At 40.3% G+C, this 15,147-nt stretch overlaps 1 protein-coding gene across 2 annotated transcripts in view; it reads right to left on the bottom strand.

Annotated features, from left to right (window-relative positions):
* syne2a (spectrin repeat containing, nuclear envelope 2a) overlaps positions 1–15,147 on the bottom strand; it is a 65,348-nt gene that overhangs the window by 30,462 nt on the left and 19,739 nt on the right. For both annotated transcript variants that reach the window (XM_026318309.1, XM_026318310.1), the window contains 23 exons: positions 14,673–14,878; positions 13,995–14,310; positions 12,966–13,130; positions 12,426–12,764; positions 12,145–12,281; positions 11,803–11,932; positions 10,383–10,553; positions 8,549–10,288; positions 7,156–7,299; positions 6,388–6,543; positions 5,951–6,192; positions 3,791–5,828; positions 3,348–3,682; positions 3,072–3,216; positions 2,708–2,908; positions 2,315–2,574; positions 2,085–2,235; positions 1,681–1,824; positions 1,448–1,579; positions 918–1,100; positions 677–814; positions 354–539; positions 125–247 (listed from right to left, as the gene is read on the bottom strand). In XM_026318309.1, coding sequence (XP_026174094.1) covers positions 125–247; positions 354–539; positions 677–814; positions 918–1,100; positions 1,448–1,579; positions 1,681–1,824; positions 2,085–2,235; positions 2,315–2,574; positions 2,708–2,908; positions 3,072–3,216; positions 3,348–3,682; positions 3,791–5,828; positions 5,951–6,192; positions 6,388–6,543; positions 7,156–7,299; positions 8,549–10,288; positions 10,383–10,553; positions 11,803–11,932; positions 12,145–12,281; positions 12,426–12,764; positions 12,966–13,130; positions 13,995–14,310; positions 14,673–14,878 — 7,782 coding nt within the window. The remainder of the gene's footprint in view (positions 1–124; positions 248–353; positions 540–676; positions 815–917; positions 1,101–1,447; positions 1,580–1,680; positions 1,825–2,084; positions 2,236–2,314; positions 2,575–2,707; positions 2,909–3,071; positions 3,217–3,347; positions 3,683–3,790; positions 5,829–5,950; positions 6,193–6,387; positions 6,544–7,155; positions 7,300–8,548; positions 10,289–10,382; positions 10,554–11,802; positions 11,933–12,144; positions 12,282–12,425; positions 12,765–12,965; positions 13,131–13,994; positions 14,311–14,672; positions 14,879–15,147) is intronic.

Genomic DNA, 15,147 nt, shown 5'->3' with positions numbered 1-15,147 from the left:
ATTTTAATGTAGGTGTTCTAAGATGATCTTAGTTTACTTAGTAAAAACTAATTTTACAAATTTAAATGAAATAAAACTCAAAATGAAATATAGATAGATAAGAATTACAGCTGTACTGCTTCACCTGTTGGTTGTGAGCAAGCTCTGTCGTGGTAATATTGGAGTTTTCCATGGAGGATAAAATTGTTCTGATCTTCGGGACATTGTTCTCAATAGTCTTTAGTTCAACTTCCACACCCTCCACCACCTGAAAGGGAAATTTTCAAAAATTTAAAGATATATGACTTTTTAGAATTTTTAGATGTCCAAGGTAACTTTCGGCAAATCCTAAATCAGTGTTTTGAACTTCATACCGCAACAGCCTTTAAGAGTTTTTCCAGTGGCTCTAGGATGCTGCATTGCATTTTCTGGATTTGTTGGTCCTTCAGGTCCAGCCTCTCCTCCTCCCTGGTCATGTTAGACACAGCAGAGATCTCAACTAGCACCGGCCTGAAGTCCTGCAGAGACTCCCTGATCCTTTCAGAGTCATCCAGGACCAGCTGTAGTTCATGATTTAAAAATACGTTACCATAACGTGCTTATGGTTACTGTGGTTAATACTGAATCATGTATATTAAGGTGACTATGACCATATATGGAAAACAAATCCTTCAAAACTATGCCTGCTGTCACTGACCTGCAACGAGTTTGCATGACTCTGGAGGCTCCTGGCTGTTGTGAATAAGCAGGGAGCACAGATCCAAGTCTGGGCCTCATCCAACCAGCAGGTGCCACTGTACAGAATGTCTTCAAACTCCTGGAGACAGGCAGGGATCTGACAAAAAGAGTACAGACAAAATAATTAATAATAATAATTTTTCCCTGAATTCAATAAAATACAATACAATACAGTATAAATATAACATAGCTTGTCGGACCTTGCTCAGAAAGGAGGTGCGCTGCTCAGCCATCTGTGCTGTGTTTTGGTAAAGCTGCAGTGGTTCTGTGAGTTGGTCCATGAGGATGTGGGCTTGATCTGGCTGCTCCGCTGCAAGATCTTGCACCTCATTTTCCAGGAGCATCAAGCGGCTGTGCCATTCATCTAGCTCATCCCACACACGCTGGGAAGAAAAATTAATAGTAAGCAGTGCACTGAAGTGACAGTACAAACAGTAGACATGGTTATACATGGACAGTGATGTAATGCTGTTATACTGGGTTTACTATTCAATTTTTTGCTTGCTACACTGTAGTTTCTGGTTATTAGCCACACTTTTTCCTAAAGCCTATGTATATTAGCACAGTTAACATACAGTACTATGCAATCATCAAATTTTACCTTAAATGGAGTGATGCTAACTTCTCCAATCAAATGTTTAATTCAAAATTGTTTAGAGTTTACCACTTGGTGATGTTACAGTGTCTGCATATCAACAGTGTTATGTAATATTTACACATATACACAAACCTTGAGCACATTTTGAGCTTCGTTGACTGTTGGACTTCTTTGGTCCAATAACATTTTCACCTTCTCAACACCAGAACTCAACTCTGCCACTTGACCCGCCAGTTTCTGAACAAAGTTACTGTTCTCCATGAGCTGCAGAATGACCACACACACACACACACACACAGAGTCACAATAATATGAGAGGCTGTGGTGAGACAGGTCATCTGACACTGAGAATGGACTTGTGTTACCTTGTCCTCAGCTCCTTGCAGAGACAGCTGAACGTCTTGTAATCTTCTGCTGATATTAGCTGGAATGCCAGTGTATCGGCTCTGCAAACTTTCCATGACGCATTGTAGACTGGCTTTCTGGGTGGACAAATCCATTTTGAGCTCCTGTCAGGGTGGAAATGTAAAATAAAGAGCATAACTTACTCTAATATAACTTACTGTTAAAGATTTAAAGAAAATTAAGAGTCCATGACAAATTTAATATGCTTCATATCTGGGAGTTGATTTTCACAGATGACACATGACTTGAAAAAGACTACTCATGGACGCTCAAAGCTATATTTACATCATGACTTGCTCTGCCTCCATAACAAATCTCACACTCCAACTCCCCAGCAGAAGAAACATTAAAAAAAGAACCTGACCTGTTGTTTGCTTGGATCTGAACAAGCTTCCAGAGTGGGGAGAATGGTGCATATGTGTTTCTCCAGGGTTCTTATCTGCTCTTGAACGTGCTCTCTCTCTTTCTCCTCTGCCTGGACTGCAGCTACCACCAACAGGTTTCTCTCTTTCAAGCTGTAGAGAACAGAGTTATTTTAAAGTCTTGGATCTTAATGACTAACCACATTTCACATGCATATTAACGAAAACCTACCTCCTGACGTTTTCTTGGATCTTCACCAATGTTTTGCCAACAGGTCCTGGACTGATGAGATCCTGGGAAGTGGACAAACTCAGAGCGTGCTCCAGTCGATGCTCCAGGGAGGCTAACGCCTGCTGCTCCTGCTCCAGACCAGCCTGGTGCATCTCAGCCTGAGCAAGAAGCTCTTGGGGTTCCTCTTGAAAGAAACTCAAAGTGGATGAATCGGGTACCTCAGACTGAAGAGTGGCCAAAAAGCTGCAACACTGCTCCATCTAAGGATAATGTGGTTTATTATTTTGATTTTGCACTTATTTGCTTGCTCTTTTTTAGAAATGATGCTGTAAATTCACAGTGTTTATGGATGGTATTGTTGGTTGGCTGGATTTTGTGGTTGGTTATACTCACACTTGTAGTGATGTCCTTCCATTCTTCTCCTCTCTGTTCTGTGTGTGCCATCAGGAGGCCGACACCTCGTCGTAATGATACCCAGCACCTCCAAAGAGCGCCCAGCTCGCCATCTTTCCCAAACCCACAGCCCTGCATTGGACATCCAACCCTCAGTTCTTCAATCTTCCCAGCAAGGCTGTGGAGATCCTCCATCAGGAGCTTCAGGCAGAGATGAAAGTTTAAGGTCAAAACTACATGCAACACTAATGTAACATTAACACAGGTATTATAACTTTTAAAAGTGGATCCTGTTAAATAGACAGATGCATGTTCCATGTTACAACACTTAGCAATCAGTGAATTTGTGCTGCACTGAACTTACTGTAGCTCGCTTTTGTTGGGCTACACATTTGTCATATGATGTCACTTGTGCAGCAGCACATTCGGAAAGCACTGCTTCAAACCTAGAAAGGTGCTGCTGTATGTCTTTATGACAGGCCCTGTGGATTTGTTGTCTTACTGCACACCTGTAAGACATTTGTCATTTAGGTGATTGTACCTTTTTACAATTATGAACAGGAAAAACACAGAAACAATCACGTCATTAAAAATAAAAGGTATACAGAATCACTGTTAGGAAATGAGAAGAGCCTATTACCTCTGTAAGGACTCTAGCCTGAGCTTGGCCTGGGCCTCGAGTACTGCTCTTCCCACCAACAACCGGCTGAGCATGTTGATGTGGAGCTGCTCTGTCTTTGGGCGGGAGAGGCAGGGTTGCTGGGGGACCAGTTCCACAAGATGAGAGATATGAGCCTGAAATCCATCTTCCAGGGCTTCTAGAGCCTGCTGTGTCTGCCTTTGTTCTTCAGTACAGTCCACAAACCCTCCAGGAGCTGACAGGAATGTGGCTTCAGCATTAAGAAGGAAGCCAATTGCTCCTTGAGCAGCCCACTGGTAATCCTTTAAGGATTCTCGAGCCTGGGATAAACCCTCCTGTTGGAATAAAAATTAAGCATAACTTAGAAAAACAAACTAAAGTATGAATTGTAAATATTAAAAAACTCACAGTAGGCTGGATTATCTCTGAACATATAAGTTTACCATTTTCAAATGGCACTCCTGCATGGTTGCATCTTTAAGAGAGTACAATTCCCCGTAGTTCTTCAGGTTAATTTTTTCTTTCCTTCCGAGACCTTCCATCATCCTAATCCCAGACTCCATATTTCTCCAAAGGACCCAGTACCTTTGTAGTGCACAATCTATTGCTTTCTCATCTGGACTGACTGATTTATCTCCCTCCAGCTCCATTCTTGTTCTTTGGAAAAGCTCAGTTAAAGCGGGAAGTTGAGGGGAAAACTGCAGACCCTGCAGAAGCTTAGCCTCCAGCTCTCTGATATCATCGGTGACAGAATGCTCCCAGGTGATCAAAGTTTCCACAGTGCAGTGGATCCTCTGCCTCTCTGAATTAAGCTCAGATGGGTACAGCTCTGCAGCTATCACCTCCAGCTGGTCACCTGCTTCTTGGCACTGCATCTTCATCAAAGGAAGCACAACCAAGAGTGTTTGGCATAGAATGAACCTCTCATCCATACTGAATGTGTTGTCTTTGGCACGCTGGATTTGCGCTTTGGAAATGTCCATAGATTCCTCCATTTGACTCCTCAGGTGCACATATTTCTCTTGCTCAAAGGTGTTAAGACTAAGAGTTTTGCATCTGTCTTGTAGTTCTCCAATGGTGTACAGCAGGGAGCTTCGCTTGGCCTCCTCAGAGTGCTGAAGCTCTTGTACTTGACACTGATGCTCCATTAGCATGTGCTTCAAATGTGCGATTGTTGAAAGAGTTTCCTGTGTTAAAGGAAATCTTTGCTGCTCCAAATCATTGGAAATTAGCTTTAAGCTAGCCTCGATGGTTAATAATTCCTCGTCTGAAGAGGTTCTTTCATGAATCAGCTCATCTAATTCCCAACTGATTGCTTTCTCATGAGCTAGCAATCCATCTAGTTCTGTCCAGAGACCCGACAGTCTGTTAACAAGGTAGCGGCTCTCTCCTGGACTCAGCTCTACTGCTATTTTCTTGCAACTTTCTGTCATTGCCTCCACCAGATTTAGCTGGCTCTCTATCGCCACAGTGGCTAATTTGTGACTTTCCAGCTCACTCTCTAGCTTTTGGACATCAGCTTTGGAAACATTTTCAACATGGGCAGAGGGGTCTCTTGTTGCATGTCTTTCTGCTAACCAGGCATCCATTCTAGAAAGCTGAGATAACAGTTTCTCCCGCTCCTGCAGATTTTTCTTCATGGCATCAAGAACATGAACCAAGCTGTCCGCAATGGCATCATACAGGTCTTTTAAGGTCTTCAATACTTGCTCACATTCCTTCTTTTCTAAGTCAGAGGCTACGTCTTTCATCTCTTCAAACTGTACTTGCATCTTTGACCGTCTAGAGAAAATATCAGTCTGAAATTTCTTCATCTCAGCAATTTGAATATGAGCCTCCTCAGGAAACAGAGCTAACTTTTGACCAAGAGAGATGTGGTGCTCTGCCTGCTTGGCCCATATAAACAACTCTTGTAGTTGCTTATTAATCTTAACTAGTGAACTGCTTCCACAGCTACCTGTAGAAATGTCAAGCTTTCTCTTGGTGTCAATTAGCAAGGACCCCAGATCTTGAAGATTATTTTGGATTTCATCCTTTTCTTTCAGCCCCAGAGAGAAATGGACAAGAGCATCTGACCAGGATTGTAAGTGTAGATAAAGCTGGTTGCACAGTTTTAGGTCTGTTATCAGACAAACTACTTCTAAATCACTTTTGCTGCAGCTGCTTTGAAGAATGGATTTCTGAAGAGCATCAAGCTTGGTTTTAAGGTGTTCAATCTCTTTCATAAGAAGCAAGAATTGAGAGGTGGAGTTTGACGCATGCCTCAGGGCTCTTTTGATACTTCCTTCTAAAAGCCTCCATTCCTCCTGAATGTCTCCAAGCTTGGCAAGAACAACACCTGAACTTTCAGCATCACTCAAGTGGACTGACAACTGGCTGCCTAACTGGAGAAGCTCTTCCATCATACTCTTCTTCAGTTTCATGGTTTGCAGCAAAGCATGAAGCTTGTCAGCTTGAACAGCACTGCTTTCCAAAGCATTTCTAACAAAATGACAACAAAACATTAATGTATGGTGAGATGTAAACAAAGGAAAAAAAATACTATCAAGTAATGAGGCTATAACTACAGCAAAAGCATTGTTTCAAATCACAAGATTACTCACAAGCTCATTTTTTCTTTCTCATCAGCTAAAACCTCCAGGAAAGCTCTGGCCATTTTCATCTGTTTGTGATACTGTTTGACCTGTTCCAGCTGTGCTGCTTTGACCTGCACTGTGGCAGAGGCATCCAACAGTGCAGCGCTCCATTGTCCTTCAGCACTTCCTAAGGCATTTGAGTCACAAACCCCGATAGCACCTATGCTTCTCATAGTAGCCACTTGGTCCTGCACACAGCGTCTGTACTCCTACAGTAAAGATAACAGGCTTTAAAACACATTAGAAAGTTTCCTTCATTAATGCTTTTTCTTCAACACAAATATTTTACGTCAATGTTCTTTCATTTACTGAAACAGACCAGAACAAATCTCATGTGGTAGAAATAATACAAGTACATTTTACAAAATATTACAAAAAGAAGTCAAATGAAATACTATACATACCTCTGCCTCCTCCAGTTGTTTGGCCATGGCTGTGACATCAAGTTGTGCTGGTTGATACCGACATGCCAGAACCTGCTGGACAGTTCGTACCAATCGAATCTCTGGTTCACCAGGTGACAACTTCAGGTACCAATTTAAATCTGTGTGTGGAGTCCTCTATAAAATAATAACAGCAAATCAAATAAAATTGGTGGGAAACATTTATTAAAAGAAACAGTCGAAACCTCTACTGGTGATGATAATGAAAATGGGAGGAAAAGTGCAAAAAATTAAAGTAAACTAAAAATTAAATAATACACTCGGCACCAAAAATAAAAAATAAAAATCACAAATCACAATCTGTATACTGTGGTTAATTAGACCCACTATCAACCCAGCAGGAAATCACTGCATTTTTTTGCGTCCTTCCTTTAGCAGCATCGAGGGAATACACAAACATCAATTAAACACTGCTACTCCTATCTGTTCACTGTTCCATGCATTTATAATGGACTTCTTGCCCGTTTTGGACACAAGCATGTATGCAGTTATACTCTGGATCATCATACTAAAATGCTTAAAATGTTGTTTCCATTTAAATGTTTATTTGATACATTGTGTACAACTACAGAATACAATTTTGTGCCACAAACAGTGAATGAATAACCACAGTTTATCAACCCAAATCAACAACTTTTGCAACATAAGAAAATTACAGTAGCTCTAAATCAGAGAGATGCAGCAAGCTGATTTTTTTTTTTTTTTTAAGTAAAATCAGTTGATACTCACGTTTATTATATTCATTCTTTTCACACAGTTCTGTATCTCAGAGAAAATATCCTGTATAGAGGACTTGCATGGTGATCCACCAGTCACCTCTCCAGCACCCAGATCAGCTGTCCTTTCAGCCTCCATGCCTTCTCGGATCTCAGGCTACAGACACAGAAGACACGGGTGGTGTCACATTTTAGCCTTCTTCTTCTCTGTGCCTGTCTACAGATAATAAAAGCACTTCCTGTTTTTGCCCTGCTCCACAGTTGTGTTGATAGTGGCCGAGCAAGTTAGTACAGTTCATACAAAAAAGCAGGGAGCAGTCTGCCCTGAGGGACTCATCTATTCATTCACTATGTGCTGCCCATGCGAATAAATAACAGATCTGTTATAACTTGGTTATACAGGGCAAAACCCCAAAACATGACATGAACTGCTTGGTTACTAGACTACAAACAGGGGAGGTGCCGTTCAAAAATATTCTGGGCATGACTAAGGTGTGTGTTTTAACAGGGTGCAGGTAGAACACGATAAAGATAATGAAAATGCACAGTTGCAAAAAAATAAGTAATAGAAATACAATACAGAAGTACAATAGAAATAATTTTATATGGTTTGAGTCAAGTTTGACTTACATTAACTTATTTGACTCATACAGATTAGATACAGGCTACTGAATATAACATACTAGTTTATTGGAATGCCCCTCAATAATGATCACTAAAACAGGAAAACTTTACCAAAAACAAACAAATAGATATTGGAACTATTTTTATATAGTTCGTAACCTACTCAGGGCAGCATCTTGAAATAAATCTGACAGAATAAACAGCTCCAGCATCAGGTCTGGTGGGTAAGAGATCATGTAAGTGCTACAGAAAATGACTCAATGGAAAGCTTCATTTCGGATTTCGGAGTTAGTATAGGCTGAACATACACATGTACAAAAATGTTTTGGCAGACTTTGTGTCACCGTTGAAGGTCTAATGTTGGAGTAGAAATATGCTTGCTTTCACTGCTTACCACACAATTTTGATTTTGTTTTCATACTGTTCAGCATCTTTGTCTTTTGCGACAGGTTAATAGTAATTCATTCGGCATGGTAAACACCACAATACACAACATGGATTGCCTTCATTGTTTAACAAAAAATAACTTTTTTTTTCTCCACTGGATGAGCAAAACAATGAGCAAAAGTTAAGTACCAAAACTGAATAACTGAACTTTAGCCGAATTGCAACATTCAAATGCCAAACTGTAAGAGGAATACTTGTGCAAATAAGAAAATAAGTTCCAGTAATTTAAGGTAATTATTGCAAATGTCAAAGTGATTGCACATTCATTCTAACATGGATTTGAAATAAAGAAAGTCAAATGATTTGGTAATGTCAAAGAAGAAAGTTAAACCTACCTGTCCCTGTGCCACCCCTGTGTTCCGTGGTGAAGGCAACTTTGAGACACTTTCTTTTAGCAGTAAAGTGTCTTGTCTTTCAGAAACTTTTGAATGTTGGGACTCTAGATGTTTGAGATCATTTGCTGCTTCTGTGTTTTCTCCTTCTGCCATCTCTGTATGCTCTGGACCTGTGCTCTGTCCAGTGTGAGGACATATCATCTGCTGATTGTCTCCAGCAGGTATCTGTGTTTCAGTTAAGGCATCCAAATTCTGCTCCAACCCTTCTTCCGTGCACAAGACTGAAGTCACTTTTTGCTGCTCGGTGTGACAGAAATCTGTCACCTCCTCTTGTTTGCCATCCACAAATAATGTTTGAGTTGCATGTGTAGCACTGAGCTGACATTCAGAACCAGAGTCACATGACTTGGACAAATCCAACATCTCATTGTGCATTACTTCATGGGTTTCTAAGTTTTCTTTGTCTGACCATTTGGCATTTGTAGATTTTTTCTCCAGTGCTGTACTTTCTGAAAGTGAGTCTGCCACTGGAGACACATCTGACTGACTTCTTAAACAATGTCTTCTCAACCCTGTTCCGTCAGATTCAGCACCGATTGATGCTGTAAACGATCCAGATTCTTTCTCAGGAAATCTTGTGTTTGAAACATCTGTGAGCTTTGCATCACACAGCTCTGATCTCTGTGAACATCTGAGTAAATCTGAAGTGCTGGCGCCAACAGTTTCCCTTTGCTGCATGTCCTGTGGCTCCATTTGCAACACTATTGTAAACACTTTTTTGGGACCCCCGTTGATGTCGTCACAGCACTTCTCCTTTTCTTGAGCATATGTAAGTGTTGGAAATCTCTCTGACTGTGGTGCTAAATTAAGGTTTTTTAAGTTTGTCTTATATGATTCAGGACCAAGCAGTCCAGACTTCTCAGTGGATTCCAGGTCTGTGAGAGCTGAATCACACAGCTCTGACTCCTGAGAACATCCAAGTAGATCTGGACCATCATTTACATTTATCTGCATATCCTGTGGCTCCAAGTCCAAAAAAATTGTAAACACTTTCTTTGGGGTCATATTGATGTCCTTACAGTATTGCGCTTGTTCCTGAGCATCTGTAATTGCTGGTAGAGGGTCATTTGACACATTTTCTGCAGCAGAAAAGTGGAAATTATCAGGATTTGTCAATGGGGATCCAATCAAGGATGTGATGTCTCCCGCTGCAGCTGGCAGTTTTGGTAACAGAGTTGAAGTAGTGTTTTCCTGCAATGGTTCAAACTTCTCTTTCTGAGGTACTGAACTTGTAGTAGATGCTAACAATTGTGAAGACTGCTCATTTTCTGATTTGAAAAAGTGCAGGCCGTCTGCACTTGAAACTTCATTACGTATTACGGCATGTTTTTTGCATGTTTGCCTAAAGCCATCTGCAGCACACATGAGTGAAGTGTCTACTGGTTGAAAAGAAAGACATGTTTGGTCTTTTTTTGTGGCATCAGCTACCATGTTAGGTGTTCCTAAAGTGTTTGTGACAGGCTCAGTGGAGTTGAAATTGTCTAAAGGGCCTTTGGTTTTAATGCTGTCATTTCGGTCAGCTCCTGAGTTTTTCTTCTGAGTTGCAGAAAGGAAAAGAGGTGTGGGAAGACTCATAGCCGTAGTTTCATCAGGTAGATCTGAATGTTGTGACACACACTCACTTCTAAAGGTTTCACTCATCAAATCTTTTACTTCCACTTCACTTTCACCTTGTCTGACCTATAAAAGCAATGAAATGAACAAAAATATTAAACCTACAAAAACATTATCATCCTTATTTAATGTAACATTCTATGACTGAAAAAGAACTCACCATACATTCTGACAGCACTTCAAGTGCAGTTGTGCTTTCACTGAGAGCATCTGAAGCACATTTCTCCAGTTTCCCTGAGACTTCTGTACCCAAACAATTATGAATAAAGTCTTTTTCTGAGAGCACTTCATGAAGAGATTGTTGAAGACACAAACCTTCATCCAGAACAGCCTATGTCAGCAGAGATGCACAATTCAAAAGACAGTTTCATAGGTAACCCTATCCTGCTTTTCAGGATAAATATGTTCACAGTTATTTCAGTTTAGTTTACTGACCCATGTTGTATAATCAAGACCTTAACAGTCAAACTAAGGGCTATGTGAGGCTATTCTTAGACAGTGTTATTCTTTGGGCTAAATGCTAACATAAGCATGCTAAAGCACTAAACACACAGTATAGCTGATACTAATAAGAATATTCAATATTTAGACATAAACCAAAGTAATTAAACGGACCAGCTGGTGCCCGGAATAGCACAATTATTACAATTCATCTGAATCAAATTAACTGCAATTTCTCCCAGTAGGTGTGGAGATATTTCACTCCAAATCGTAAATGTCAACCTCAGCAGAGTAAAAGCCAGGGGATTACTGTCGGTAGGATCCCTTCTAAGAAAACCAGGAAGCATTCTAGAGAAAAACAAAACCAATTCGTCTTGCACAAGCATTTGGTGACAATGGGGAAAAAAAATAAATAAATAAAACCTCTGACAGAACCAGGCACAAACTACACAAACTATTAAGGCAAGTCATTTTTACTTTTTACTGTTAGTAAATGGTTATCATGTCAAGTCACAGGCATCATTATGTATTTTGCATAAGATGATCAGTAAAAAGATTAGTAAGACAGGGAGAGGACAGCTGGACTGAGGAGTGTTTGCAGTGGCAGACAGTAAGGCCGATGGAAATGAGTCACAACATGTTCGAGATTTTTAGTAATGCTACAGAGCAAAGCTTTGCCAAAACTTGCTACATCTTCCCTGTGAAGATCATCTATTGTGCTCACCATGAACACTACCACACAGAGGAGAAGGTGAGGAGAGGATGGACCTGTGCCATTTTAAGAACAACTCTACAAAACCATGATAGTTCCATGTGCAATGTGTTAAAAAATAATGGGTTTTTGTCCTGAGTCAGATACGGTAAAACAGAGCAGTTTTGGTGTGAACACAAAATGATGACTCAGACTGGTTTGTGTGTTTTAGCTTTTTGAAATTGTGAGAACTTGCCTCACCTCTCTGCTTTTAACTTATGTTCCCAGGGTTCCCTGTTTTATTTTGCTTCTTTATGAATAATGTTCAGAATTTTCTTAAAAAGTGGAAATTAATTTATAATATTAAATACAAATTACTTCTTACAATAATCTGCCTGTAATGTATTTAACCAGAAGAGACACAGAGGGACACTGTGTTGTGTTTTACCTGGCTGCATGGTGGTGCTTTAGCTCGTGCTGTTAGGCTCCAGTGTTGCAGCTGGCTGACGGCCTGTCTCATCCTGTTAGTGGTGTTTTCTGCACACTCCTGCTTCTTTTGTAAAAAATTGGACCTGAGGCTAAAGTTAGAACACGAGAGACGACAAACAGGAGGGCAATGAGCTTATACAATATTTAAAACATCAAAAAACTGTCTTTTTTTTTTTTCTTTTCTGTCTTAAAGACAACAGGTAACAAAGAAATCAGTTTCCCTGATACATCTACTCTACTGTTGTTTAACTGCTACCACAAAGAATGCAGCTTTGCTTTTTTGAAATGAGAAATGAAGTACCTGTCAAGGTCTTTAAGAGCTGTGTCAACAGTCAAAACGACATCTGCAGGAAGTATCTTTTGAGCGATGCTCGACTCTCCAGTCTTCTGCAGTGCGTAGACTCTTGCAGCTAACTCTGTCATTCTGATATCACAGTCCTGAAAAAGAAATAAACCCTTATTAACTGACACTTCCTTGTGTTTGTGATTAACATAGGTGTGTGGACAGCGCTGAAATCATGAACATATTTTACACTGTTCCTCATGGATAGAGCAACAGTTCATAGAATTGTTCAACAATACCTGTATTATACACCATTGCTGTTTAAGTTGACTGGTATCAGGCAACACCCCGTGCTTCCCACAAAGCTTTCTCACATCTTCAGCCAGGTCTTTCAATGCTGTCTGTACACAGGAGACCTCTTCCTTCACCTGCTGAACATTCTCATTGTTATATTCTGTGAACAGTGCCAGATTTTCTCTAATACTAGCATCTAGCTCCCTCTTGTGGTTCTGGAGGTTGCTGACTTCCTGGGAAAGGTTGGCTTGTGCCTGAGCTGTGGAACTGCCTGTGATTAAGTCCGTGAGGGCTGTGAGTTGCAAAAGGTCTTTTTCTAGGTTTGATGCTTCTTGCAGCAAAGCCTGAAAAATGCAAAATGACAGACGAACACATATTATCATGGACAGAAATATTCTTTAGGTGGACCAATGATATTCTCCATCTTCTTCATATGACTTTAGTAAATGAGTTTTTCATGGTTTTAATTTCAAAAGCAATGTGAAATAAAAATGTGAAAGCACTTGTACATGATTCACCAGGTCAGTTTACTTAATAGACCTCACCCCAAGAGCTGGTGCATCAATGAGCAGTCCAGCTGAGCTTTCTTTCTGTGCTTGACAGGCTGACATCCTTTCTTGCAGGGATGTCAATTTATGGTGGCAGTCCTGCAGTAATTGGCCAAAACGCTCCTCATTACTCACACCTTCCTCGAGGCAGGAACACACACCCTGTGGACATTTTAGTCACACCAAGCCACAATCAGAGGGCTGAGTTTTTAGTGCACATCCTTATTGTTATTTTACTTTAATCTACCGTTTTTGAGTGACATAGCCCTCCATCCATATCGAGTGAGCTTACCCACTTTCTTTTCATGTTCCAAATATGTTCACTTCAACTGATTTTAAAGAGCATGTTAATATCATACACATGAATATTGTTAGGATATATTTTCAGCTGAATTCTCAGTGTTTAGGTTGAGTTTGTATCTGTACTTTTACCACTCTGAGCGGCAGAAATTGGACTTAACCATCACTGTGAGCTGAAACATTTGAACTAACGTTCAACCAATTATTTAATTTCTACAGTATTTAGTACATTGTTTAAATTGAAATTCTTAGCTACTGGAAGTGTATCAGTTTATGTTTTTGCCATGTATTTTACCATTTGTCCATTGCTTTTGGTTGACTAGTTAAATTAAACTTTCAGCTAATTTTTTCACCTGTCTATCCAGTACTTTTTCAACTGTTGATTATTTTTGATAGTACTCAAAACCACTTGATAAGTCATTTTCAGGCAATTTCAATGGCAGCATGTGGCCTTAAAATGTTAGAATTGACTCAGGTAGGTGGGAAGTGTATACTATTCACATGTGACAACACATTTACTAAAAACTGGTTATCAAGCCACGGTGTATTCCTGTTCAGGTGTTTCTTTTCCTTCTAAACAGAAATATATTGATACATTTTTTATTACATGACCAACTCCACAAATCTTTCCATCTACCCCCCACTGCAGATATAGTCCTGGTGCCCCTGTATTGAAACATGAAACATTGAAACATCATCACTTAAACATTGAAAGTCAAGTTTTACCTTCAGTTCTGCCATGAGTCCTGACCAACAGGTGTCCAGATCAACCCAGGAAGAATCTGTCCAGATGGTGTTGCCTATTAGCTCAGCTAGTTCTCCCCTTTGTTCAGCCAGGCTCTTAAGACGCACTTGCAGGGATTCAGTTTCATCGCAAAGCTGACGGGCTAGAAGGCAGGCTTGTCTACGCTGTGTCAAGCCAGGCCAGGGGAATAGAGTGGGGATCTGAGCTGTTTGGCGCTGCAGCTCTTCTACTCTGCAGCAGGCCTCCTGTCGTTGGGCCATGTAGGAAGAGATGAGCTCTGCATCACTTTGAAGAATCCTGAAGGACCACGAGATACCAAATACCAAACTCATTATTGGTTTGCATTGGATTCACTGATTAACAATAACAGAGACATATAATTAACCTCACCCTTTGAATCATGTTAAAGTATAGAAAAAGTATTGTAAGCAGAACACTGAACACTAGAACCAACTGGAGAAATATCTGTCCAGTTGCACTCTTACACCCGTATAGTAATTTGCAAATGTTGCCTGTTGCATAAGGGATGTATTGTATGTATGCCAAATGGCGGTATCGAGACAAATCAGTGTTCCTATGCAGATGTGTAAATGTTTGCACATTACATGAAATCTAAACTAAAACACTGAGATGAAACATCCATGCATGATATCTACTACCTGTCGAGATCCTGGATATTCCTCTCAGTTTGCTCTTCTACCTCAGAGAAGAGCTGCTGCGTGCTCCTCATTTTCTCCTGCAGCCGAATACCATCTGCAGACAGACTCTGTAGGCTGTCTGGGCTGGCTATGGACGCCAAAACATGAAGATCCTCCAGCAAACTCTCTACCTGCTCACCCTGGGTCTTGACCGGCCAACAGAGTTCCTGCAAAGGAAAAGTTATTTTAAGTGATTAGGCATTTTAATGTCAGTTTCACCTTAATGTTTGACCTGAATCATGTTTGGTATCTTTTGTATATACTTAAAATAGGTGAAACTTTGTTTGGTCTTTATAAAATTTCTATAAACTATAAAATTTCTAGTTTAAACATAAAAATTCGTTTGCTGCCTGCTGCGACTAAAAGGTCATATATGAAAGAAAACTTTGGTGAAACATGTAGGTGGAAAGATTCAGCCATTTAATCGGGATAAATG

Source organism: Mastacembelus armatus, chromosome 24 (genome assembly GCF_900324485.2).
Source record: "Mastacembelus armatus chromosome 24, fMasArm1.2, whole genome shotgun sequence".
Classification (NCBI taxonomy): domain Eukaryota; kingdom Metazoa; phylum Chordata; class Actinopteri; order Synbranchiformes; family Mastacembelidae; genus Mastacembelus; species Mastacembelus armatus.
Note: the sequence above shows the minus strand (reverse complement) of the source record. Positions and strands in the feature narration are given on the sequence as shown.